We start from the raw sequence: 27,220 nt of genomic DNA, 5'->3' as shown, positions 1-27,220 counted from the left end.
CATCGCATAAAAAAGTCAATCAAAAGGATTGTTGATAAGTGTCGACATCAAATACATACGATTTTACATTAGTAACAAAGACTGTACATGGCTGACTGATTAAATGGAAACATCTGGCCTAATTGCAAGTTCATATAACCGTTTATTTTTGGAGTGCATTTCAGAACAGGCTGTTTCTCTGCTTTTTTAAAAAGATCATAATTTCTTCATGTGGCCCAGAAAGACTGCATTGTCCCTAGACTCTTCCTTTTCCTTTTCCAGCCTCCATGAGCTGCAGTTTCCTCTATGCAACTTGTACAAGTGCATAGAGTGACTAACCCAGAGTAGTGTACATTAGTGTACATTGTTACTGTATGTACTGTGCACAATTCAGAGACCTTCCTCTCATGTATTTCATTTCCAGCCAAAACGGCCATTTAGTACAAGTTATTCATTTTTCGGTGTCAGAAAAAAGCAGGACATGTATATTTAACAGGGTGCCCCACAATGCAACTCTAACGCTTACATTTTTAAAACCAACCAGTTCCAGGTTCGCCAAGGTGTCACCAACATTATGTTACTGTTCATAGAGACACTAACATCCTCATAAGCAACTACCTGAACACACCTTAGCTGCTTAAATGTATCCAACATATAAGACTGAACTTAAAAAATGTTGAAAATATCCCTGTGGATTTCTTTAAAAAACTGAAGGCAAGCCTCCTGAAAAGAATGGAAGCCGTAACAGGACAATACTAAATATTTTGACAATATATTTTGGTGTTGAGGCTTCTGTATAATTGTAAATCTTAACATTGTTCCTGTAACATCTGCATACATTTACGGTTTTTGGCAGACACTCTTATCCAGAGCGACTTACAATTTGATTATTTTTAATCAGGTTAGGTTAGCATTAGGTAGTGTTGGGACTATCTGTTCAGTATCACTTTACTGTAGGGTTCTGTTACCATCCGTTCACACAACTGCAGTTTGTGTACAGTTCGAGTTCAAGTTCTAATACTATTCATTTTATCTTTGTCATCGTTGTTGTTTATGGTGAAGCTGGCAGTGAGCAGCCGGGTGCAGACGGAGTCGTGCCGTTGAATCATACAAAGAAAGCTGAACTACATGAGCTGCAGTACAAAGACAAGCTGGTGGTAAATAAAGAGTGCGTTTAAATCAAATCAAATCAAATCAAATTTATTTGTATAGCGCTTTTTACAACGGATGTTGTCACAAAGCAGCTTTACAGAATTTCAGAAAAGACAAAGTTTCAACAGGACTGTAACAATGTACAGAAACCCCCTGGTGGGCAAGCCAGGGGCAACAGTGGCAAGCAAAAACTCCCTCAGAACTGAGGAAGAAACCTTGGGAGGAACCAGGCTCACCAGGGGGGACCCATCCTCCTCTGGTCAAACTACCTACAAGTGATTATACTACTAATATTATTAGCAGTAATACTGGTATTAGGAATAACTAGGAGTCTATGAGAACATCAGTGTTGGGTGGGCAGCTTGTCCAAGGCAGGTGGTGGCAGCTGGGGCATGGGCAGCTGGTCTGAAGTGGGTAGCAGGAGTGCTCGGCAGTTGGTCGTCCTTCAGTGTCCAGCCAGACATATGGGTGATTGTATACTCGGAAAGAAAGCAGGGACAGGGAATTAGTTTTATTCTATCCGTTTGTACATAAACAGGGGATGTAAACATTTACAGATCTGACTGACAGCTTAGCTAAAAGGAGAGAACCAGAAGGACACACAGACACGGCAGCACTCTGAAACAGTTTGGCATCCCTCCGCTCCACCGTCCACAAACCTGAGTGACCGCGTGCGAGCAGCGGGACGACAGCACCAGCGTCTCAGTTTACTATAATTCCCTGTGTCCATGGACCCCTGGATCTGTTCCCTTTATCTAAGGGGAAACATTAGCTACCAAAAGCTAAACTGAACAAGTGAGTTTTCAGCCTAGTCTTAAAGATTGAGACTGTGTCTGAGTCCCGAACAGTTTCTGGAAGATCATTCCAGAGTTTGGGGGCTTTATAAGAAAAAGCTCTTCCCCCAGATGAAACCTTCTGAATTCTGGTTTACTACATCTACTCCAAACTCTGCTTTGATGCATTTCGTGTTGAGGACCTCGCAACGGTACTTAGGATGTTCTGTCTGTTCATATTCTACATAACGCCTACTATGGAAACTACTCTAACCCACTCAAAAAAGAAGGCTTCATTGAACAGTTACCTTGGTGGCATGTTCCATCTTTACAAAGTTGATGCTGTTTTTGTTGTGGTGAAAAATGGCACGGTTTGCTTGTTTACTCTGGCAGATCATTATTTTGGAATGTTCATGGTGTAGCCAGAATCTCTTTAACTTATTCAACTTGAATAGTGCAGGGCATGATGAGCTTATCTGCTGTTGGACGTATTAAAATGCAGTAAGTGGTGATGATAACTGGCTTCAAAGGCCACATGTTTGCATGATCATCTGATCATGATTTAGCTAAACCTGCATACTTGTAGATGACTGTGGAAAAATGATGTTTAATAGTAGGTTTAGATCAGGCTTCGGCTTAAAACACATTTCTTCAAAGCGCATTCATGAGAGCTACAGATAGGCCTTTAAGATAAAACAGTGCCCAAAGAAAACTTCTTCCATCATCAACATATAAAAACTCAGAAGACAGGGGAAATTGTACACAAGTACAGTAACAAGAGTCAGTGTAATATGTTTCTTTTCGCCTCTTTTACTCCAGCGGTTTCAGGCCTGTGGGTCACATACGCAGTAGGACAGAGCGATTGTACCATGTATAGGAAAGTTGAGCCAGGAAATCTCTATATACGTTCGGACTAAAGTTCCTTTAGCCTAAAACTTAAAATATAATGTTAGACCAAAATCTGTCACGTATTTATTGGAAACCCACATAAAACGACTGAAATGTTGATTAGACAAAAACACGCTAAGAAAAACCAAAACAAGCGTCGACGCATGCGCTGAATGCCACTGGCTTGAACCTGCTGGAGTGAAACTGTGGCTTTGCGGCTCTGCAGACAGATATTATTGGCGTGTGCTGCCATGTAGTGTCTCAGCACCTTCTTTTATACCACAGAGAGTCTCCATGTGGCCAAACACAGAAAACAGAACAGCAGCAACAAGCATACAAAAAGAATATTGAGGCCTGGGGTAGAAAGAGTTTAATACAGTATGTAAACATTGGTATAAATCATGCTGTTCACTCCTCAGTTCATTCAGTCCATAAAGCAAAACTAAACTACAAAAAAAGCCCACTTTGAATTTATCATGGTTGTGGTGTCGTGTATTATTGCAGCAGCGTTCCAAAAGATCTGAATGCCTGAGTTGGCTGAGGTTTATATTCTCTGAGCATTTCAGGCCTTAACAGCTGGTTCTGCTCATTTCAGCCTGGATGGCTTTTTGAAAGGGTCAACTAACAAGAACATGTCAGCAGTTACAAAGAAGTTAGGAGGGGCTGGAAAATGCTAAAAAAACAATGAAATGTGTACCCCAAAAAAGTACAGTACTGCCACATATGAAGGCTTTTCAGAATCACCACTGATTGGTTAAAATGTGGGAATTCATCATCTCAGGCCTTAAGATCAGCTTAATTTGTGTCTCAGAAAATGACCCACAGTACCCACTACTCTGTAGATGCAGCAGCGTCACACCACGCAGACTGTTCTGTCCAGGAGTCTGTGAGGTGTATGTGTGTCCAACAAGCGGACTTAGCAGTCCTAAAATAACCTGCGAACCGCATAAACTTGTGCAAAGGCGACAGTGAGGATGAGCAGCAGATTAACGCTGGACCAGAAGGACACACGCCACAGGTTATCCTCCAGCAGGTAACGATCTCGCGCCTCAAATGCCCGCAGCACTGCCTGCGTCTGACCACTGCGCTCTAGGTTCTTGTGAACGGCCTCCATGACCTCCTGCATGACAGACAGAGAGTGAAAGAGAAAGTACTGTACTGAGCAGAAGTGTAGACTCAAGGGGAACATTTTTGCAAATTTCTGCAATAAGATGTAAACAAGTTAATTCAGTGTGAAACACATCATTCTAGAAAGTCAGAATTGTTCACAGTGGTTGGTGATAAGAACCAGAAATCTAAAGCATGTATTGCTTATAAAAGCTACACCACAGAAAGTTACTGTATGAATTCACTGCCTGAGACTTTGTGTTATGATAGATTTGAGATAAGATTTTGGCTTAAAATATATTTGAACCCTTTTAACCCTGAGAACCGCTACTTAGTTCACAGTACTTACTGAATCGGAATAATTTAAGTGTTAGGTCCCCAAAGAAAACGGATGTTTTAGATTTACTGTCGACAACATTACATGTAAAACTGGCTATATTTGTGTTGGAGGTATTTTGCTCCTGCCCCCATCTCTGTAAAGGAATGTAAGTCGTTTCTCTAAAATAAGCCATTTCACATTAAACCATTCTCAGCTTTCATTACATCTCAACCACTGATTTATTTCGTAATTTTGAAAAATCAGTAAATGTTCCTTTACGTAATCTTGAATAATCTTGCTTATGACACCGTATGACACACTGTTATCTATGAAAACAAAGAAAAGTAAACAGAAAAGACTTCATAGTGCTACAGCTGTTTTAGCTATTTGGTGTAATTTTGTCTGTTTTGATAAATGACAGTGTCAGAAACCACATGAACAAGTTTATATGAAGCAGTAACGTGTGCCAGGAACAGCATTTATGATCAGGACAACGGCCCAGCATTGTACCTTGATGTCATCCAGCTTGTACCCCAGTGGGTTTTCAGGTTCCGCTAAATTTTCCCAGTCCTCATCAGCCCTATCCTTTGAGTCCACAATCACCTCCATAAAGACCATCTTCTCCACCAACGTGCTGAAGCTGTTATCAAAGCAGATCTTGTAGTCTCCTTCCTCTGTGGGGTCCACACTGAGAGAGAGTAATTAGTGGAGCAAGAGTGCAGAGGACAGTTACAGTGAGTGTCCCAAAGAAAGTGAAGATAAGTGAAGACCAACTGTTTAGAAGGAATGACTCTAGAGACCTTTGCTTTGACTAGTAGGGGTGTCAAATGCATTAACCATTATGTAGCAATTCAGGTTGCAAATCAGCTAAATCAATTTTGGAGTATTAAAACCAATACGTGATCCTGCTTGTCTATTCAATTACTCTCAGTGAACGATCATGTCTGCTTCTGTTGGTATTAAACCTGGAACTGCCCAGGCCTATTGCTGAGAAGATTGGTAAGTATGTGGTTGGTATAGTGTAATGGGTAATCTCTGCCTTCTACGCTGTAGGCTAAGGTTCAATCCCCACCTGGACAAGCACCCTACACTATACCAATAAGAGTCCTTGAGCAAGACTCCTAACACTACCTTCACTTACCTGTGTAAAAATGATCAAATTGCAAGTCACTCTGGATAAGAGCGTCTACCAAATTTGGTAAATGTAAGCTCTACCTTAGGTTCATTTTGATGGGTCATTAGAGTTACGGGTGGGTGATATGGCAAAAATAAGATATCACAATACATTTCTATGATACACATTACAGTTTTCTGTTGATTTCCAGAGTTGTACATACTGTGCTGCACTTCATCTACTCATCCAAAATAATTATGCTCTCTTTGTAATGATGCATGCAGTTGATCAATGGTGTTTAAGTACTGACAACATTCACAATATGCTATGAAATGGGTATTGTAACATCACGATAACAATAAAGTACTGTCATGTTGTTAACCCCTAATTAGAGCCTGTCACTAATAAGAAATTTTTTGAATGAGCCAAACATCTGGTTGTATCAAAGACCCCTGAGAAAACACAAGTTTTGACCTTCCTCATGCGCATTTGTGGACAAATGTTCAAATGCAAGGATTTTAGTTATTTTACCCTCTACGGTGTAAAATGTCATCATAACTTTCGACCCCTCGCTTTGAAATGGCGAAAATTTTAATACACACTTTTATAAGCTAGGAATAGCTGAACCAGTTTGCACTGAAGTCTCTTTAGTTACTAAATAATGGGACTTAGATTGTAATAAACCTGAGATTTTAAGAGGTAACAGCAGTTAAAACATAAAATAGTGTTTTTGTACTGATTTCAGGTCCAATTAAATCCAGTTAAACATGGCTAATTACCCTCTCTTTGTAATCAAACTTGCAGTTGGGATGTGTTTTCTAAGTACTGACAATATCCACGATATGCTCAAAGAAGCAGACTGTAACAAATTATGATGTATCATAATAGCAATAAATATTGTTATATTGCCTAAGGCAAAACTTTTTATATTATCAATTTGCCTCATTAAAGAGGAAAAAGTGGCAATTTGACGATAAAGACATTGAGATCGACCAAATTGAAATCAGTGCATCTCTGTGCCATCAGAGAAAATGGATCTGTACAGGTACATTTTTATTCATGAAGATACAAATACTGTAAATGTACCTTCAGTGGTCAGCGGCAGTTCAGTACTGTTTTCTCTGAGTGTCCTTTTTATTTTGACAGTTTTTCCTGTTCCTGTAAAGTTATCTTTACAGACAGACGAGGGTTTGTTACAACAGCAAAGACAACAAAACAGGACACAAACAGGAGCGGGAGCCATGTAAATGATATGCAAATGAATCCTCCTGTCCTGGTGTCCTGTTAACTGATGGTGTAACATTTTATAATAAACATACGCTAAATACACAATCAGAAATGTTCGTGTAAGTGTGTGAAGTTGTGGATTAATGCTGTGCTAATTCATACTCACATGTGGAAGCCGTCTGATTTCATGAACTCGGAGACCAGCCTGTATCCATAGGGGGAGATTAGTGTGAAGCCTATGTCCAGCCCTGAGCCTGCAAGAACCTGTAAAGAGAAATGCAGAAATGGAACAGGTGAGTCCATCTAGGTTAATTAGCACCAATAGGTCAAATACATATGGAAAAATACAGATGGAGTACTAATGGCTCATAAGGTACAGTCACTGAATTAATGCCATTAGCTCCATCTAACAAGAACTCAAAGACAAACACAGTTCTGACCCACTTATTTGCATAAGCAAATTCTTCCTGCTCTCTACAACTGTGTCTGCAGACTTGTGCTGCTTCTAGTCCAGGGACTGCCTTCTACTCCTGAAGAGTCCACAGCACTACACAGTTTTGTGATCCTACAGTTTAAGATGAGGCGTGTTGATCAGTTGCCACATTGAAAGAGTGAAAGTGAACATTTCTGCATTAACTTCATCAATAAGATGAATCATAGTGGTTTGATGAGAAAAACATTGTTACCGAGTCAGAATTGTTGACAGGAACCAGACGGCTGAAGATGTAAATGCCTCTAAAACTTTACCACAGAAAGTTATAACCTGAAATGGTTACAAATGCACTGCGTGATGCCTTATACATTGTTTTACGATCATTTTGAGACAAGTTTTTGGCCTGAAACAGACTGTTTAAAATAATTTCAGGGGGAGAGAGACATTTATTGATTAAGGGACCCTTATTAGTTCCATAACAGGTAAATTTCACCTCCGCATTTAACCCATCCGTGCAGTGAATTACTACATACACACTAGTGAAGACACACACTAGGGGGCAGTAAGCACACTTGCCTGGAGCGGTGGGCAGCCCTATCCGCAGCGCCCAGGGAGCAGTTGGGGGTTAGGTGTCTTGCTCAAGAGCACTTCAGTCACGTACTGTTGGCTCAGAGGATCGAACCGGCAACCTTCCAGTCCCTTAACCTCCAGCCCATGACTGCCCCCAGCGTTATAGCAAAATAGTCCCCAAATAAAACTTATTCTTTCCAGATTTACCACTATTTTAGCATGATTAACGTTTCATATATAAACACAAAAACATGTGTAGGTTTACTGATGGCTTTGGACAGTCAATAAAAAGGCTTTATTTGCATTACAGATATCCTGACCCCTGGATCCAATCACCACTACAAAGAAGTAAGAGCCTCTAAGTTTCTCTACAATTAGCCACTTCACATCAAACCACTCTGTATAACTTTGCTTACATCTGAACCATTGAATTATGCAGAAATTTAGAAAGAAATCAGTAGAATTCTCCTTTAAAACCACTTCACTGCTAGGACTGCCTGTGGTTTGAACCAATGACTAGTTGTCATTATAGAGAGTAATTAATGTAGGCATCTGACTCCACTGACTGGCTTTGATCATCTCACTGACTGGACTGGAGCTCTTAACGTGTTCAGCAGCTGCACAGCTGTATTCCACATAAAGCCCAGAAACATAGGCCGTTATTTCAGAAGCAAAATGAATAAAACAGTCAGTGCAATGTAGTAGGACACAACTATTGGCAGTAAGGGCTTCATGATGTAGACAAAAATACCACATTGCAACTGCAATATGTAATAATTATAAAGGGCCATTCCAGCAAAAACTAAATTCTAGCATTTAATGTTATTTGATGCGTTATATAATTTTCTGGAGAGCAGCACTTTTGTATTTTGTATCCTTTTTGTGTTTTCATCCATCAATATTGTCTTTCACTATAATACCCAGCATGCAGTTTGTAAATACGTTCAACTACTGGGAATCCCCCAGTGAAAATGCACTGATGTAGACGTTAGTAAATACTTATGAGATATTCAGCTTATTAACAGTGACGTCAGCTATGTGGCTTCCTTCTGCATCCCACCCTACCACCCACCATGTATTTGCCCCAAAGCACTTCTAATCCTTCCCACCTTTAAGATATGTCATCAGAAGGGTTTTTTCTAGACTTCGAACAGGAAAACCTAACTCTCTTTTGGTACAGCTGTAGGATGAGCGTAGGCCTGTTGACAGATGTAGAAATGGTTTAATTCTTTCATTTTGGCTGGAATACACCATTAAAACCACAGTGGTGTGAGATGGCCTGCGTTACTTTGACCAAAAATACGTAAATTTGTTGGATTATGTCACTACCGTCCTCAAAACACCCACACAAATGCTAATCTCTAACATCTGAGATTACTCAGGATGCTCACAAGATGCAACTACTTACAGCACTCATTTGCATATTGCAGTCTTTTAGATAATGATGACTAAACAATATCGTTGCTGTCAAAACAAAACCTTGCCTTTGAAAACAGCAGTTGCTCTTTACAGTATGTGAAAAGTTCATGACAAAAGCACAAAGACAAGATCTCTTTACATGAACTTACATTGCAAGGTTAGACTTCTTCTTCCTTCTTCCTGGGTTACGGTTAATAGGAAATGACATACAGTGGCTCCAGAAGTATTCAGACATTTGTGCCATACTTAAAATGTACTATGTTCATTGTGTTGGGAAGCAAAATGTCTAATCAACTGCCATGTATTTTAAACAGACCCTTCCAATACTGGCATTTTCATGAATTCCATTAAAAAGATGGTCCTTCAAGGGTTCTTTACTAAGGAACATGGATCCTATATAGAACCACGAACACTCATTAACCTTTATGTGATTAAATGGTTCTTCAGATTGATAAAGAATGTTTTGAAAAGGGTTCTATATAGCACCAAAAAGGTTCTTCTATTCTTACACACTCATATCATAACAACAGTAGAACACTTTTTGTGCCATATAAAGCCTTTTTTTGAAAAGGTTCTATATAGAACCATATACAGCACATTCTTCATTCATCTGAAAAACCGTTTCACTGTTGCAAAGAACCCTTTAATCAGGCAAAGTGTTCATGGTTCTATATAGAATCACTGTCTTCACTTGCGTGGCTGATGAGTTTCACCAACTCTACACACTTAAAAAAGGTTCTTCGGTAAAGGCAATGGTTCTTTTTAGGACCATGCATTCTATACACAAACATGTGCATGTTTAAATGGATCTTTGCATGGTGAAATGGTTTTTCAGACTGAAGGAGAATGTGTTGTGTATGGTTTCACATAGGACCTGGTTCTATATACCAAAAACATTGTTCTATTGTTTTCCAGTTTCCAAAGGGACCCACACAACACATTCTCCATCAATCGTAAGAACCATTTCACTGTGTAAAAGAATAATTTAAGCATGAAATGGCCCTATATAGAACTCATGGTTGTAAATAGAACCGTTCCCTTTACTAAAGAACCCTTGAAGAATCTTTTTAAGTGTGTATGTTAGAAAAACAGCCCCAGACTTTCTCTGCTTTAGTAGACAGTGTGATCTGCAGTTCTTCTCCAGGGTTTCTCCACACTGACAGAGTCTACTCTCAGTTTGATGTTGCGCTAAAAGTCTCTCTGAAACAAATTTCATTTTGTTAAGCATTTAATAAAGCAACATAAAGAAAGTAAAGAATGTTTACCAATGCTCAAATGGTTAAAGTGCCCAAATACTGATTGGTGCCACTGTACTGAATTACACATCCTGGAATGATTAACAGCTTCAATTCTGAACGCAAGCGAGCAGCTCGACTATCTCTCCCCATTTGAATGATCGTTGGAGGTGCTGATAGTGATGCGAATTGTGTTTGCTGACACACTGGGAATGTAAGGCGTAGGTCAGGAGGAGCTTGATTAAACAAACGGCAACAGCAAATTCTCAGCCAAGTAATCTGTGATCAGAAAAGTGGCATACAGTCGTCCTCCTACTACAGCTTTCCTAATGTCATCTGATTCAGTGATACACTAAGGCAGAAAAACAATGCAAATGATTAAGACAAAGAGAAGCTGCCATTCGAATATTTCCAGAAACTTTCTCCTCACAGCGATGCTGACTCGTTAGCAACTCCGCTCTCATTCATTTCTACTGCAGGTTGATTTGTTCCATATGAAACCCTGATATGTGGTAATATATGAATTTCAAATACAACCCAATTTTTTAAAAACATTGGCTGCTGTGCAAAATGAAAATAAAAACAAAATTCAACGATGTGCAAAATATTCACACCTTATACTTCATTGAAAGTAGTACAAACACAACAGATTAGATGTTGAAACTGAGAATTTTATTATTTTCGAAAAATATATGCCCATTTTGAATTTGATGCCAACAACATGTTCCAAAAAAAGTTGGGACGGGGGATGTTTACTACTGTGTTTCATCTCCTTTTCTTTTAACAACACTCTGTAAGACCAGTTGGTGAAATGTTTTCCCATTTTTGCTTAGCACAGGATTACAACTGCTCATCAGTTCAGGGTCTCCTTTGTCATATTTTTCATTTTATAATGTGCCAATTTTTTTCAGTGGTGACAGGTCTGGACTGCAAGCAGGCCAGTTTAGCGCCCAAACTCTTTTAATATGGAGCCATGATGTTGTAATACGTGCAGAATGTGGTTTGACATCGTCTTGCTGAGATAATCAATGCCTTTTGTCAAAGGCTTTTGAACTATGCACTGATCATAAACAGAGTGGTTTTTAGCCCAGAGGACACAGTGTCCATGATTTCCAAAAAGAAATTCTAGTGTTGGTTTGTCGGAACACAGGACACTTTTCCACTTCCCCTTGGGCCCAGAGAAGGTGGCAGCGTTTCTGGATCCTGTTTATATATGCTTTCTTCTTTGAGTGTCAGAGTTTTAATTAGCATTTGTGCATGTTTTTCAGACGTTTTTATGAGCCCATGCAGTTATTTCCTCTTCAGAATCATGTCTGTTTTCAACGCAGTGCCATCTGAGGGCCCAAGGATCATGGCCAGCAAATACTGGTTTTTTTTTTTGGCCTTGTCCCTTGCATGCAGAGATTTCTCCAGATTCTCTGAATCTTTGAATTATTTTATGTACTGTTCATGATGAAAAGCAAAAGTTCTTTGCTCTTTTACATTGAGTAATGTTTTTCTTGAATTGTTGCACTATTTTCTCACAGAGTGGTGAACCCACCCCATCTTTACTTCTGAAAGACTCAGCCTCTCTAAATGCTCTTTTTACACCCCAATCATGTTACTGACCTGTTGCCAATTAACCACCCGGTGTTTTTTTTAGCATTACTCAACTTTACCAGCCTTTTGTTGCCCCCGGCCCAACTTTTTTGGAATGTGGTGCTGGCATCAAATACATTTTTCAAAAAACAATACAATTTCTCAGTTTCAACATTTGATATGCTGTTTTTGAAGCATTTCAAATTAAATATAGAGTTCAAATGGTTTGCATATCATTGCATTTTGTTTCCAACTGTTTTGGAAATGGAGTTGATATGATATTAGCATATTCTCTTTTATCCAACTTTTATTAGCCATATATGGACATACATGTGACAAATATGCCAAGTTATTCCATTTTCAAATATGGGACATGCACTCACTGGCCACTTTATTAGGTTTATTATGTTCAGTTGCTTGTTAACACAAATAGCTAATCAGCCAATCACACGGCCGCAACTCAATGCATTTAGGCATGTAGAGGTGGTTAAGACAACTTGCAGAAGTGTAAGCCGAGCATCAGAATGGGGAAGAAAGGGGATTTAAGGGACTTTGAATGTGGCGTGGTTGTTTGTGCCAGACGGGCTGGTCTGAGTATTTCAGAAACTGCTGATCTACTGGGATTTTCACTCACAACCATCTCTAGGGTTTACAGAGAACGGTCCGAAAAAGAGGAAATATCCAGTGAGCGGTCAGTTGTGTGGACGAAAATGCCTTGTTGATGTGAGAGGTCAGAGGAGAATGGGCAGACTGGTTCCAGATGATAGAAAGGCAACAGTAACTCAAATAACCAACCAGAATCTCTGAGGAATGTTTCCAAGACCTTGTTGAAAGTATGACATGAAGAATTAAGGCAGTTCTGAAGGCAAAAGGGGGTCCAACCTTTTACTAGCAAGGTGTTACTAATAAAGTGGCCGGTGAGTGTACATGGTAACACTTCTTTTAAGTGGTCCTTTGCAGATGATTAATGAACTCTTAACAGATTATCAGCAACACATCAATGGCATATCAGTGAAGTAGCAGTAGTGAAGCATCTGAATACATTGAAGTAAATATCTTGTAGATGTTCTGTTGATACATTACTTACATTAAGAAGATGTAGTGTTAATAAGTTACTTCCATCATGCAAAACCTAACCTTACCCAAAACCTAATCCTAACCCTGGCCCTAATCCTAACCCTGACCTTTACCTCAACCCAAAACCTAATCCTAACCCTGGCCCTAATTCTAACCCTAACCTTTACCTCAACCCAAAACCTAATCCTAACCCCAACCCTGGCCCTAATCCTAACCCTGACCTTTACCTCAACCCAAAACCTAATCCTAACCCTGACCTTTACCTCAACCCAAAACCTAATCCTAACCCTGGGCCTAATCCCAACCCTAACCTTTACCTCAACCCAAAACCTAATCCTAACCCCAACCCTGGCCCTAATCCTAACCCTGACCTTTACCTCAACCCAAAACATAATCCTAACCCTGGGCCTAATTCTAACCATCACCTTAACCTCAGACAAAAACCTAATCCTAACCCTGGCCCTAATCCTAACCCTAACCTTAACCTCAACCAAAAACCTAATCCTAACCCTAACCTTAACCTCAACCAAAAACCTAATCCTAACCCTAACCTTAACCTCAATCCAAAACCTAATCCTAACCCTGGGCCTTATCCCAACCCTAACCTTAACCTCAACCCAAAACCTAATCCTAACCCCAACCCTGGCCCTAATCCTAACCATAACCTTAACCTCAACCCAAAACCTAATCCTAACCCTGGCCCTAACCCTCATGTGTTTTGACATGTTACTGAGAGTCTGTTCAGTGTTTGCTTCATCTAAGAAGGACTGCTCAACATAAAGTGGCACCCAATATATGCCAGAAAACATTATTCATATATGGAAGGCGTATCACTCATATATCACTTCTGCTGGAACAAAACCTCGTATCTCAGTTTTCGTCATTTTAGCTTTTGACATAATTTAAAAAGGCATGTCGCCCTTTACCTTACATATAAATTTCATGATGAACGGACCAAAAGAAAAAGCCTAAAGTGACTTGGAAGAAGTCTGGTGTCACTGACTTACATTAACAGTATGTTTTTCCTTCTCCTGTAAAGTTGGAGCATTTTGGAGACACCGGGTTTTGCTCTGACAGCAGTGATATGCTACGTTATGTTTTATTACGTAAGGTGTTCCCATCTTCTCTGCTTCTTCCACATATCCAAAAACCATTTAATCATGATGAACCCAATGGAAGCTTTGTTGCCTGACATGTTTAAATGGTTTAATATTTCAAGGCAAACAGTTAAAACAGTAACACCTAACTGTACTGGAATGTACTCAGCCATATGGCAGACATATGATCCATACATTATCATACATGTCCAATATTTGATACTTATATCTACATACAAAACATATATGTGCGTGTATCTTATACGCCTGACTCTTTAAGTTATATTTGCATATATGGCCATATATCAGATTTCCATATGTGATACTCCAAAACAGCTTTCAGCATCAACTCTGTGGAAAAACAAGGTTTATCTCGTGTCAGCATTAACCTGGTATTCCACCTCCATGCTGCTGTTCTTCGTAACTGGCTGGAAGAAACACTCAGTTCGGCCAGCAGGTAGAAGGAAAGTGAATTCAGTGTCCAGGTTCTTCTCAAAAGCGACGTTAAAATCCACAGAGAGCAGCAGAAGCCAAACCGCGCAGAGGCTGAAGCAGCGCCACGTCAAACTGAGCTCCATCGTGACGAATCTACGGAATCAGCTGTTTCTCTCAGACATTTTTCTCTGACTGAATGACAGAACCTGCCTGTTGCTGCAGGAACTCCTGACGACGAGGTGGTGAAGCCGTGTGGAGCCGTGCAGAATGAAACGGCAGAACAGCGACCCCTGTCGGTACACAGACAACTCTGAAAACGACCTGCCGGAGCAGATAAAACCCACACTGTGAAAAAAGATTCAATGTTTCAACTTAAATCAGTAAGAAACCTGGGTGCCTTGGATTTTTGAGGCCATTGAACTTCTAATAGTAAGTTAACAGAGCAATAATCTGTGTTTTACATTCTGTTAATTTATTACTTGAAGTTCAATGAACTCAAATTTGTAAGGCAACCAGGTTGCTCACTTTTAAAACATTGAATTGTTTGTTTTTACAGCGCACAGGGGACATTCAGGATTGCTACACATCTCTGTCAGCTTATATCCATCAATGAAACACAGAAGAACTGGAGTGTTTTCCAAAATACAGCATTTTGAGTTGAATACAGAGGCACAGAGGTGTAACTAGGATCTCTTATGGGTATTTATGAGCAATTCTATCAGTGCAAAAACAATTATCCCCCCACCCCCTGCCACCATATACAAAAGACAATAAAATGTGCGGGATTACTCTGTATTGTCACATTTCTGTTGTTCTTATAAGCTGCTTCTCCTTCTGGGTAGCGGGCTCTGTGCCTAGCTGTCACTGGGCGAAAGGCAGAATACACCCTGGACAGGTCGTCAGTCCATCGCAGGGCAGACAGACAGACATAGACACTCACTCACACATTCACACCTAGGGGCGTTTTTTGGTAGTGAAGTTATTTATGATAAAGGTTAGAGACAGGTTTCCTCACTTCCGTCATTTAGATTTGTTCAATTCCATCAGCAGCATAACTGTATTCATTTATTGAAGGATTGATTAGATAAACTAGGTGCTGGATGGTGGCTGTAAATACTGGACCTCGTCCAGGAGAGATTTAGAAAATGCTTTAGCTAACACACATCAAATCATAATGGATTTTTATTTGTTTATTTCTACTCAAATGTGAGTGTTTCTGGAACAAAGAAACACTTACAGCCAAGATGTATGACTTTGTATGTCATTTTAAAATCATTTTAATAAGAAGTGATTTCTAATATGATGTATGGTTTGGAGACTGTGGCTCTGTCTAAAAGACAGGAGGCTGAGCTGGAGGTGGCGGAGATGAAGATGCTGAGATTTTCGTTGGGAGGATGGACAAGATTAGAAATGAGCAGATCAGAGGGACAGTGAAGGTGGAGCAGTTTGGAGATAAAGCCAGAGAGGCCAGGTTGAGATGGTTTGGGCATGTGTTGAGGAGGAATAGTGGATATATTGGTCAAAGAATGTTGGAGATGGAGCTGCCGGGTAGAAGGAGAAGAGGTAGACCTCAGAGAAGGTGTATGGATGTAGTGAAGGTGGACATGGAGATGGTTGGTGTGAAAGTAGAGGAGGCAATGGATAGGGCAAGATGGAGGCAGATGATCCGCTGTGGCGACCCCTAAAGGGAGCAGCCGAAAGAAGAAGAAGAAGTGATTTCTGGCTTGTATATCATGTATGACAGCACCATAATCAGCAATGCCACCTGAACATTCCAGTGGAAATAATCCATTGCATAGTTGGACACATGCAGTGAAAGCTCTCTGATACTGTTACATTAATCCTTTAGATGTAACTGTTTGTGTGTGTGATGTAATGTTTGTGTTCACTAAGAACCCTTTAATGTCTCCAAAAATATTAATTTAAAAGTAAAAAAAAACTTTAATCGGCCTAAGCAGAAACTACAAAGGTAAGAAAATGTTCATATAATTCCAAACTTCTGTTAGTTTCTGTTTGTGTACAATCAGTGGTAAGATGGGTATGCTAAGAAGGAGAAATTGGACTGTTTTTGTAAGCAAATACTCAATGTGCCAACTATATTTGGCGACTTTTGGTTTTCAGACACTAGGTTGGTGGTTGATTAATGTTACACAACGCTGTATGTGATTTAAAAAGACCAATCACATAACAATTTAGCGGGCAGAGAGGCAGGGGCGGTTGTTTTCATATATTAATGGAAGTGGTTGTGAAGGACATCTTATTCATATTTTGTTCCACTTGACAGGTCAGACTAAAGGCTGGAAAATCCTCTGGTATTGCTGAACCTGAAGAGGCCCAAAAAATTTGAGGTCCAGTCACTGCGGACCCCAGTGCGACTGCCTAAATGTTTTAGAAGCAAGCAAAAGTCGCTACATTACACGGGAAAATAATATTTCTGCCTTGGTATTAAATTATGACGTCTGCAGTGAAGAAGCACCAGAAGATGCCATTATTTCTGCTCAGGGAAATGATCTGTTGTTGAATAAAGCAGAAAAGGCCAGTGAGAAAAAAACCAGGGGTCACCAGATCCTGGTGATCTACGCAATTGGTACAGAGTACCTGGGACATGCAGAGTTGTAGCCAGCACAAGTCCTGAGGGGTGCTCGCTCAGGGCCACATCCTTGCTGCTGCAGCTCCACAGCACATCATATTCTGGATACGCCATCCTTCTCTGACTGAAAGCAGCTGAACTGTAGCTTTGTGGGTGTCCTTTCACTTGTCCCGTCTCTAAGCCCTACGTTTTCCTTCCTGGGTTCAAGCAGAACCCCAGCCATCCACTAGGAAAACTCAACCAAATATTTATGCATCCCATATGGGTAATACCTGAACTTGTGTACTCGGCTCAAACCCCCCAGAAAGACTGAGAGCCTCTTTCTCCCCCCAGATGGACACAGCTGCTGGTGACTGACCTGAGCCTGTCTCTTTCACCGTCCTCTCTGAAGTCCTGGGCAGCTGCAGTATCTCTTCGGCTGGCTTCTCTTTTTCTGTCTTCTCTTCGCTGGCTTCTCTTCTTCTTTGCCGTCCACCTGTAAGTTTGTTGAAGCACCATTTCATTTCTTGCCACTTGGTGGCTCTGTCCCACTTCTGACACCACTGTGGCATTGGCATAGAAGGAGGCATGTAAGAGGCCATTATGTCTGCCATGAGAAGTGCTCTTTAATTTCCACCAGCAGAACAGGCACTTCAACAACAACTGGGGAAGCAGGCAGCCATATGGTTTCACTTTATGGTTGACATACTAGCCCGCATAGTTAACACTACAGTCCAACACTGCAACATGCCATCGACGTATACACACATTTCAGACCAAAAAAAACAAACAGCATAGATAACAACACACCAACAGCAATAATCTTTTCTAACAGAGGTGATGCCACACGTATTGCATGCCATGCTCCCTGAGCTCACACCACAATATGATGAACTGTGGTTAACATGTGCAGGGTATGAAACTAAAAGCTAAAAATGAGGCTAATTTCAGGTTAACTTTCACAAATCACATTTGTCTTTGTCAGTTGTACCAGTGGTTGACCCAGAAGCATAGCTTTATTTAAGCTTACCTAGTGGTTGTCATGTCAACGCCTTGTGTATTATTGTTTCTTTCTGCATTAAAGCATATTGCATTATCAATATCTAGTCACTAGACCTGATATTTCTGAGGTGTTCTACAAATATAAAGTGTTCTACCAGTACCACTATGTGTTCTACATATCTGAGGTGTTCTGCAAATAACTGTGAGGTGTTCTACCAATACCATTATGTGTTCTATATGAGGTGCTCTACTAGTACTGCTAAGTATTTTACATATATAAAGTGCACTACCAATAACTCTAAGTGTTCTACAAATACAAAATGTTCTACTAGTACCACTAAGTACTCTACAAATATGAAGTGTGCTATCAGTATAACTAAGTGTTCTGCAAATAGCTTTGAGGTGTTCTACCAACACCAGTAAGGTGTTCTACAAATATAAGATGTTCTACTAGTTCCACTAGGTGTTTTACAAATATAAGATGTTCTACTAATACTGCTAAGTGTTTTAGAAATATGAAGTGTACTACCAGTACCACGAAGTGCTCTACAAATATAAAGTGCTCTACTAGTACCACTAGGTATTCTACAAATATAAGGTGTTCTACTAATACTGCTAAGTGTTCCAGACATATGAGGTGTATTACCAGTACCACTAAGTGTTCTACAAATATAACACACTCTAGCAGTTTCCCGAGGTGTTCTACAAATACAAGGTTTTCTACTAGTACTACTTTGTGTTCTACAAATGTGAAGTGTTCTACTAGTACTGCTAAGCATTCTACTAAATGTAAGATGTACTACTAGTACCACTAGGTGTTCTGCAAATACAAGGAGGTGTTCTACCAGTATCATTAGCCGTTCTACAAATATGAGATGTTCAGTGTCACTAGTTACTACTGCTAGATACTTCTAGTAGATTTGCCATTGTGTGTACACCTTTTTTGTTACAGTTACAACATTTAGACAGAACTCATAACTCATATTAAGACACAAACTGGTCTCACTACTCTGTATCCCTGCCTCTGCCTTTGTTCACCATTTGGCTAATGAAGGCCACATTTATGCTGCCTTCAAAAATGAATGAAATGAAGCTACATTAGGAGACTTTGTGCAGCATTCCTGCTTCATTTTCCTTTTCAGTAACAACTTCTTGAAGTGTTATCAAGTAACGCAGATCAAGGTTGCATGCTATTTGCAAAAAAGGTGCTTCTCACTCTTAGACCTATGCAGACATAACAACACTACAGCAATTAGTAAGAGTAATCAAAGGTGAACTGAGTCTACATAATCCAGCACATAATCCAGAACAAGGTCACCCTGCTAAATGTAAACGCACATAACTGTTGGATGTCTGACCGCAACCACATTAAACTGTTTATTAATAGTGAAAGTAGGGCTGAGGCACTTTTGCTACAGATCGAAGATTCATGGTTGGTGCTAAACTAGTCAGAAATGCTTTAATTTTATTTTATTTTTACAATTATTCTGAAATCTGTTCTGGCTTTTGCATACTTCCATCTATCCATCCATCCATCCAGCATCCAGCATTGCTCCCAAGTAATGAAACTTTTAAGGCAATATAAAGGTCAGGTTAAAAGGCCATAGATCAGTTCCATCAACGGTTTCCTACTACATTTATCTACATTTATCTGTTTTCCTGTGTCACTTCAGCTAGTTATGTTTCATAGAGCTGCTATAAGCTGTTCTTGAGAATGATATTTCATAGCAGTGTTAGAAATGGAAATAATAGCTATCACTACAGTATGAGGGCCTTTATGTCAATACAATGCCATTTACCCCATGAAACCTCCCATGTCAACTTGCGAATACTGACATAAGCTGTCACAAAATGTTCAAGCAATTATTTCTAAATGTCTTATATAATATTTATGCATGTGTTACATGGTCCCTAGGTAGGTAGCTTCCAAATAAAGTATTCCAAATGCAACATTGGTGGATAAATCTAACATTTATCAGATTACAGTTGCCATTTTTGGTCAGAGCATCAGGAATTCATACAGATTCTTGAGTCTTAGCCTCGCTTGTCTATGCTTTGGCTAGTTGAGACTGCAGGTGCATGGCTGTAGTATCTTCTGATCTAGGAAGTATGAACCACCATGTGTTTACAAGGATACTACTTGCAGATAAGAACAAAACACAGAGCAACACAATGCAGTCTACACATATATTGACGAACACACACAAGCATTACATGCTCATCTAAGCTGGTTTATGGTGGTTTATACTGGTCTGTTACTGCATCATTTGCATATCACAGCTGTCCTTTATATTGTGTGAAACACTGAAAGTAAAGAACATTTTTGTCCTCTTCTGCAAAGTTACTATTTTCGAGATTTGTTTTTCTTTGGGGAACAACAAGATGCTTTTTTATGATCATCAGCATATCACCTTCCATTGACCAGCATACCAGCAACCAAAACACAGCATGCTGGTTTTGGGGGCGACTAGTCATGCTGATCACTGCTGGTTTATCTAGCTGATTGCTGATGATTTAACATGACTTAGCTATGACAAGACACCTGTATACATAGCAATAAAAGGAAGTGTGTATGAGCGCATGTGTCTTTCCCCCTTGACACCTTTCAGAGCATTTCCTCAGTTCTCACTGCAACTCATTGGCTCCAAGCATGTGAATGAGACAGACGGCAAAGTTTTCTCTTAACTTTCAGCTATTTTTTTTTTCAAAGATACCACTTTCTTTTCTCAGGGCCATTTAAAAAAAAAAAAATTTGTATTTACATGCTGCCACTTAGATGAAGCATCTTGTCTCAAACTCTCCTCCCACTTTGGTGACTGGTAGTACTAACGGTTTCGCACCGTGAGTTTCTCTCTAAGCGTAGGTGTGTGTGCGTGCATGCGCATTGCTACGCCGTTTCCTCAGCCATTGCTCAGCATCTTCTCTTCTCTGCTGGAAGACCTGCTGTCATCTCTTCTTCAGGACACAACCTTGTGGACATGGCTAGTAAATGTGCTGAGTATCCCTCTGTGTTCGTGGTGGACAGCCGGGCCGGAATCCCTCCTTTACCCCCCAAGCCGGGCCAAATGCAGGCCCAAAGACGGAGAAACAGAATGACCCAGACCATGCTCTACTTACTGGTCTCCATGGCTCTGTTTGGCATAGTTGTGGAGGCTTGCTTCATCTACCACCTCTACAAGACAAAGCAAAGCTCAGTAAGTCCAAAATAGGCTATCACTTTTTTTGAAGTTCTTTTGAAACCACCTTTCACCTCTGTCTGACTTTCAGCAACTTGACTCATTTGTTCACATATCTCAGATTATAATCTCATCTCATATGCCTTTCTGGTTTGTAGCCCAACTCTTCATTCTAGCTTGTGTTCTCTACATGTTAGCTACATAAGATCTAAATTAGCCTCTTCATAGTCTATGGTGTTGTTTTCAATTATGAAGACGTTTCCTTTATTAGACCAGGTTTAGAAACAAAGTTGCTCATGCTTCCTTAAGTGGATTTTCTTTGTGTAGTGTGTTAACTTCAGTTAGGCCACACTAAACAAGAGTCAAACACAGGCGCTTGAAAATAGATTTAGGCTTCAAATAGAAAGCTTTTCCTTTGTATTATGAAAGGCTTAGGAGATGTAAGTTGCAGTCCATGTGCTTATGAACTTTTTAGGCTTGAATTTTTGTCAGGAGACGAACCTAAATAAGAAAGAATAAGAAGGAAGGAAATAAAACCTTGCAGTAAGAAACCTTTATGCAAATGTGATCCGACTTAAAGGGTTTGCAGTGTTTCTGAAATTTTGAAAATTGTGATGTCAGAAAGCTTTTCATAAAAAAATGAAACCAAGAATTTCGGATATCAACATTAGATAAATATGGTTTTATGTTAGTCACAAAGACTGTACTTGATGCTATTCTAACTGATTAAATGGTGATATATGGCATAATTGCATTAAGTTAATATAACCATTTATTTTTTGAGTGCAATTTACAAAACAGGCAGTGACTGCTTTTTTTTGGAGAGATAATTATCAGCTCTCCATGATGTGGATCGGAAAGACCACGTTATCTTTAAGTTTGGTCAGACCCTTCCTTTTCTTTGAAACCCCTCATGAGCTGAAGTTTCCTCTCTGCAACCTGTACAAGTCCACAGAGTGACTAACTTCAGAGCAGATGAAACTCAGCTTACATGATGTGGCCTTTTCGTTCATGTACAGGGGTCTGATGACCTGGTTAGAATAAGCCTGTTTCGTACCTGCCCCCATTTACTGCATGTACATACCGTTACTGCATGTATTGCACAAAAGTCATAGACCTTCCTTTTGTGTATTTAGTTTCCATACGAAACGTTTAGTACATGTTATTAATTTTTCGGTGTCAGAAAAAAGCAGTAGTCGTATTTTAACAGGGTGTCCAACACTGAGTATAATATAAATCATTCAGTATTTAATTACTTTGTGCACCTACTGCAACCCTAACGCTCACATTCTTAAAACCAATGGGTTACATGTGTGTCCTCCTAACAAAACCTGTTCCCAAAGGTGTCACCAACATTATGTTACTCTACATAGAGAACCTAACACTCCCTTAAGCAACGACGCAAACGTCACTTAAATTCAACCAACATTTCGGACTGAATTTTGTAGATATAGAAAAATATCCCTGCAGATTTCTTTGAAAAACTGAAAGCAAGTCTCCTGGAAAGAATGGAAGCTGTAATATTTAAGTAAATACAGAATATTTTAACATTATATTTAGATGTTGAAGCTTCTCTGTTATTGTGAATCTTAAAATTGTGCCTGAAACACCTTCATATGTGAACACCTGTTAAACTGCAGCAGACAGACACACTCGGACAGAATTCCAAAATGTGGCACATTATCTGTATTTGTGCTCTTTTTCAATTTCTTGAGCATTCATCCACAATGTTCACTCTTCTAGTATGTTACAATCATAATCCTTTGAGTAATGTGTCGTAATATACATATATTTTGTTTTAGGAACTGCCTCAGAATGAGAAAACTCCAAACGCCGGTGCAAGAAAAGGTAGAGAATCCATCTATCCATCCATTCTCAAAGCCACTTCTCCCTCAGGGTTGCGGGGAACGCACTGTTTAAATGTCATTTGAGATTTTATTTACTTCTCCATGTGGAATCACCATACTGACCTTGACAGATTTGCTCGATTCTTTGAGAAAATAACATCTTTGAGCCCAGTAGAAAGCCTGCAAAATATTAGTCATGCATCTTCATTGCAACCTAACCTTTAATAAGGCATTACTAACAGGACAGATACCTAGTTGCCAAAGGTGAATGGTAGTATGAGTAATAAATACCACAGATTTGAAGGATCTGATGTGCTACAGTGTGGAGATATAGATAGACATAAAAAGGTTTTCAGCAGGCCATAAAACAGCAAACATGCATCTCTAAATTTTCAGATCTTCTGTTTAAACACATCTGAAAGCAAAGAGTAATCACTGAAGATTTCATGCATCTAACGTCCATAGTTTAAGATTTACTTAGCAATTTTTTTCAAAGTACTAATTTAAGGACCAACATTAAACACACAATATAAAAGACTTTATATCTCAGAAACTAATGAAGATACAGGCCTCCAATTTTGCACCTTACCCATTTAGCACATTATGTCCTTAAAGCATTAAGCAGAAGTGAAATGATCAGTCTGGAATATTTTTTATATATAAAATTGGGTGATTTTAAATGGATATTTACTACTAACACACGGATGGCCAAAGGCTTGGAAACAAGGAGATATTAAATAAAAGATGTTGAATTACCTTTTGGTATCTAGCCCATGGTCATTTGCATTACGTAGGTTAAAATCGAATAATTTCTAAAGTAATTCTTAATATGACAAGTGATTCCATACCTTTGAACTCTATTGTCTAAATTACACTATCGTAGTATCTTCCTCATGTATTCTTATATTTTTCTCTATTTGGGAAATGATGTAATATTTAAGGTGAACAGGTCATGGACCACCCTACAGTCCCTCCAAAGAGGACAAGACCACCTCTATTTCAGAAGCCTTTAAAGCCACTAGCACATCTGACAGGTAAGGCTGCCTAATATCTATTGCCTTCACAGCACAACACCATTATCTGTACGGTAACGCTTTACTGTAGGGCTGTGTTTATTGGGCTACATGACATCTGCATAAGCTTGTCTTGACAACTGATACAAGCTTACATAAATATTTATTTATAAAGGCTAATTCAAAAAGGAATCATCTTTAATCAAGGCTGCTTTGGTCAACTTGGACATAAAGCTGAGTGTATGTCACAGTGACATCATGCCAATAATATGACATCGATTTAATCTGATAAATGATAAAATGACACTTAAGGACACATAAAATGCTCACTTGTGTTTAAACAGTCTGACTTGGCAAGCTATTTCATGTTTTTACAGTATGTGTACTGTAGTGTGTGGTTTGAGATGCAGGTTTTGTCAACATAGATTGTTATGTCAACTCTTGTGAGAAATAATGTCTGAATAAATGTTTATCAATGTTAATATAGGTCTGTCAGTTGGCATGAAGAGTTAATGTAGGTGTCTTGTTGCCTTATGGGCACTGCCCTACAGTGGGTTATGACTGTCCATTCACTCAGAGAAGGCCGATGCTGTAGTTTGTGTACAGTTTGAGTTCAAGCTCTAATACTACTTATTTTGCTTTGTCATCATTGTTGTTTATGGTGAAGCTGGCAGTGAACGGCCCAGTGCAGACGGAGTCATGCCATGGAGAGAGGAACCAGAACTTCACAAGCTGGAGTACAAAGAAAATAAGCTGGTGGTTGAGAAAGAGGGCTATTACTACATCTACTCCAAACTCTGCTTTGATGCAGATGATATCTCCTATTACCATACGATGGTGATGACCACGCCACGCTACATGGGCACATCTCCTATCGAGCTTCTACGTAACCGCTACCATGGAGACCACACCAAACCCCTCAAAAATGTAGGCTCCATTCAAAACAGCTACCTTGGTGGTGTGTTCCATCTTCTCAAAGGTGATGCTGTTTATGTTGTGGTGAAAAGTGGCAGGGTTCTCCTGCAAACTTCAGCAGATAACTATTTTGGTATGTTCATGGTGTAACATGGTGTAAACATCTTAAAAGTGCAATAAGTGGTGATGATATTCAGCTTAACACTTTTAAATAACTGGCTCAGAAGGCCACATGATTGCATGATCATCTGAACATGAGTTAGCTTAAGCTGCAGTCATTTAGATGAGTGTAGAAAAATGATATACCCTTTACTGTTGAGTAAAGACTTTTACTGAAAAACTGTCCTTTGAAGTATTCAGTTGTAAGTATCTAATAACTCAAATTTGGGAATCATCACTCTTAAATAATTCTTGGCTCATATGATTCTAGGAAAAACATTGGCATATTGATATAGATTCTTTGCATTATGTGGAGATTCTTTAAAAAAAGAAAACAGCTCTAAAAATAGTTCTTTATAAATCCTCCTATTTAAATTTACCATGCGTTTTTAAGGAATGATCCCAAAGAGCCTTCATTTTGACGAATGTAGGCCAACCATTATCAATGATTTCCCTGTTTCCACTCAATAATAAAGTCACTGTGAGCAACTTGAAAACTTTGATGTAAAGTATACATGGTTCACTTCAGTGCCAAGAAAGATTGCTCCAAACCACAGGGGACTTTTCAGAGAGAACAGTGTCTTTGTGTCACGGCAATGTAAGCCCAAACTCTTAACAAATTTGACACACATACTGTACTGCACAGAAGTCAGAGACTGCCCATCATCAATTTCATTTCCAGTCAGGCTGTACAGATTCGGCATCAGCAGATACCGAAAACAGCAGAAAACATATTTAACAGAAAATTACACACACGCCTCTACTAACAACTAAATATAATCTAAACATTTTTTCAGTATTTTCACAGCTTCCATTTGTTTCAGCAGACTTGCTTTCAGTTTTTCAAAGAAATCTGTTTTTTTCACACCTCCAAAGAAGCTGGTAGCATTTTCTGCTTCTCATGATGAAACTAATCCCAAACACATTCAGTGATATTGAGGTCTGGATTCTCGGGTGGCCAGCCCATTGTTCTGAGACCACCAGCAGCTTCTTCGATTGATTTTTTAAAATATCTAATTCCTTTTCTCAGTGTTGAATGTCTTCTCACAGTTGAAATATGGACAGGAACACCTGTGGATTTTTTCAGCACGAGTGGGGGCTGATTTTCCCCTCTCTCTCAAAGACGAAAGCTGTATGTGCAGCTTATCTGATGGGGAGAGTTTTGGTGGTCTACCACGTGCTGCACAGCAATCAGCAGCTCTGGTTTCTCTTTATCATTGATATAATTTTGGAAACTCCTGTTTTTTTTTCATTTCCTTTTCTTTGACTTTACCTTTCCTAACTAACTCATCTCTTTTTAAAATGGTTTTAAAAACCGAAAGACTTTTACTTAACAGCAGTTTTGACAGTAAATGAAATAAATGAGGGTGCTCTCTGTACATATTTAAGTAAGCACTTTTATCCTGAAAAATACCTTGCTTGGTCATTGATAAGACATTAAAGATCTTTTTGTTCATTGTGTCATCCTATAAACCACATATTGCGTAATGTTATTTTGCACAACTTTGAAGGCAACTTTGAAAAATGCTAGGCATCCTGTTAATAAGAGTCTTGAAAATGTATTTATTGTTTACTGAAAGGCCTTCAAACTGTCTGTATAATTTTGCAGATATAGCTGGCATATTTCCAAGGTTTATAGCTGTTTTTTTATATTTTAAAATAATTATGATGTATAAACAATTGTTGTATGAAGTTTCTGCAATGCAGACTTTAGATGTTACATTCAGTGTTATTTAATTGTCACTTAGCATTGTTGTATATTTTTTTTTCCCCAAAATAAATAAACTTGTCAATAAGCAAAAACACTTGCTGCTGCTGTCAATGCTGCTCTGGGTTACATAAGGGGAGGACAACTCCCCCTAAAAGCATTCATGCACACAAGCTGCAAGGCTGTGGTTTGGCTTTTGCTGTTGGCCCACAGGCGAAAGCAAGCCAGTCGCTGACTGACACTCCGGATGTACCATCACAACTTTCTGAAAGGTCTTTTCAGTATGCTTGCAGCACACTTTTGTCCCCCAAGCCTCAATCTGTGCATATATGTGCTCCTTACCTGTAGTTTGCTATGAAAAGACACTTGTGGTGGGATTTAACACCATTTGTCCGACAACATTCTCTCCTTTTTTCCCCCCTCTCATT

General features: G+C 39.4%; 2 protein-coding genes across 2 annotated transcripts; one reads left to right on the top strand and one right to left on the bottom strand.

Moving 5' to 3' along the window:
- Nucleotides 1-3,145: 3,145 nt before the first annotated feature.
- tmed1a (transmembrane p24 trafficking protein 1a) lies at nt 3,146-14,626 on the bottom strand. Its single transcript, XM_017700522.2, has 4 exons — nt 14,358-14,626; nt 6,726-6,823; nt 4,729-4,906; nt 3,146-3,912 (listed from the first exon to the last, which is right to left on the bottom strand). Exons 1-4 carry the CDS (start codon nt 14,544-14,546, stop codon nt 3,718-3,720), a joined length of 660 nt encoding a protein of 219 aa, XP_017556011.1. The 5' UTR covers nt 14,547-14,626; the 3' UTR covers nt 3,146-3,717.
- Nucleotides 14,627-20,646: 6,020 nt separating this feature from the next.
- tnfsf14 (TNF superfamily member 14) lies at nt 20,647-26,019 on the top strand. The gene is made up of 4 exons (XM_017700524.2): nt 20,647-21,168; nt 22,953-22,998; nt 23,939-24,031; nt 24,678-26,019. The coding sequence occupies exons 1-4, from the start codon at nt 20,953-20,955 to the stop codon at nt 25,073-25,075; spliced, it is 753 nt and encodes a 250-aa protein (XP_017556013.1). The 5' UTR covers nt 20,647-20,952; the 3' UTR covers nt 25,076-26,019.
- Nucleotides 26,020-27,220: the final 1,201 nt, after the last annotated feature.

The sequence above is a fragment of the Pygocentrus nattereri genome, chromosome 1, assembly GCF_015220715.1.
Source record: "Pygocentrus nattereri isolate fPygNat1 chromosome 1, fPygNat1.pri, whole genome shotgun sequence".
Taxonomy (NCBI): Eukaryota; Metazoa; Chordata; class Actinopteri; order Characiformes; family Serrasalmidae; genus Pygocentrus; species Pygocentrus nattereri.
Note: the sequence above shows the minus strand (reverse complement) of the source record. Positions and strands in the feature narration are given on the sequence as shown.

Coding starts and splice junctions, on each gene's coding strand:
- tmed1a (XM_017700522.2), bottom strand. CDS start 14,546: ATGGAGCTCAGTTTGACGTGGCGCTGCTTCAGCCTCTGCGCGGTTTGG. Junction 4,907..6,725: donor AAATCAGACGGCTTCCACAT/GTGAGTATGAAT, acceptor ACTCTCTCTCAG/TGTGGACCCCACAGAGGAAG. Junction 3,913..4,728: donor ACAAGCTGGATGACATCAAG/GTACAATGCTGG, acceptor TCTGTCATGCAG/GAGGTCATGGAGGCCGTTCA.
- tnfsf14 (XM_017700524.2), top strand. CDS start 20,953: ATGGCTAGTAAATGTGCTGAGTATCCCTCTGTGTTCGTGGTGGACAGC. Junction 22,999..23,938: donor AAACGCCGGTGCAAGAAAAG/GTAGAGAATCCA, acceptor GTAATATTTAAG/GTGAACAGGTCATGGACCAC. Junction 24,032..24,677: donor GCCACTAGCACATCTGACAG/GTAAGGCTGCCT, acceptor TTTATGGTGAAG/CTGGCAGTGAACGGCCCAGT.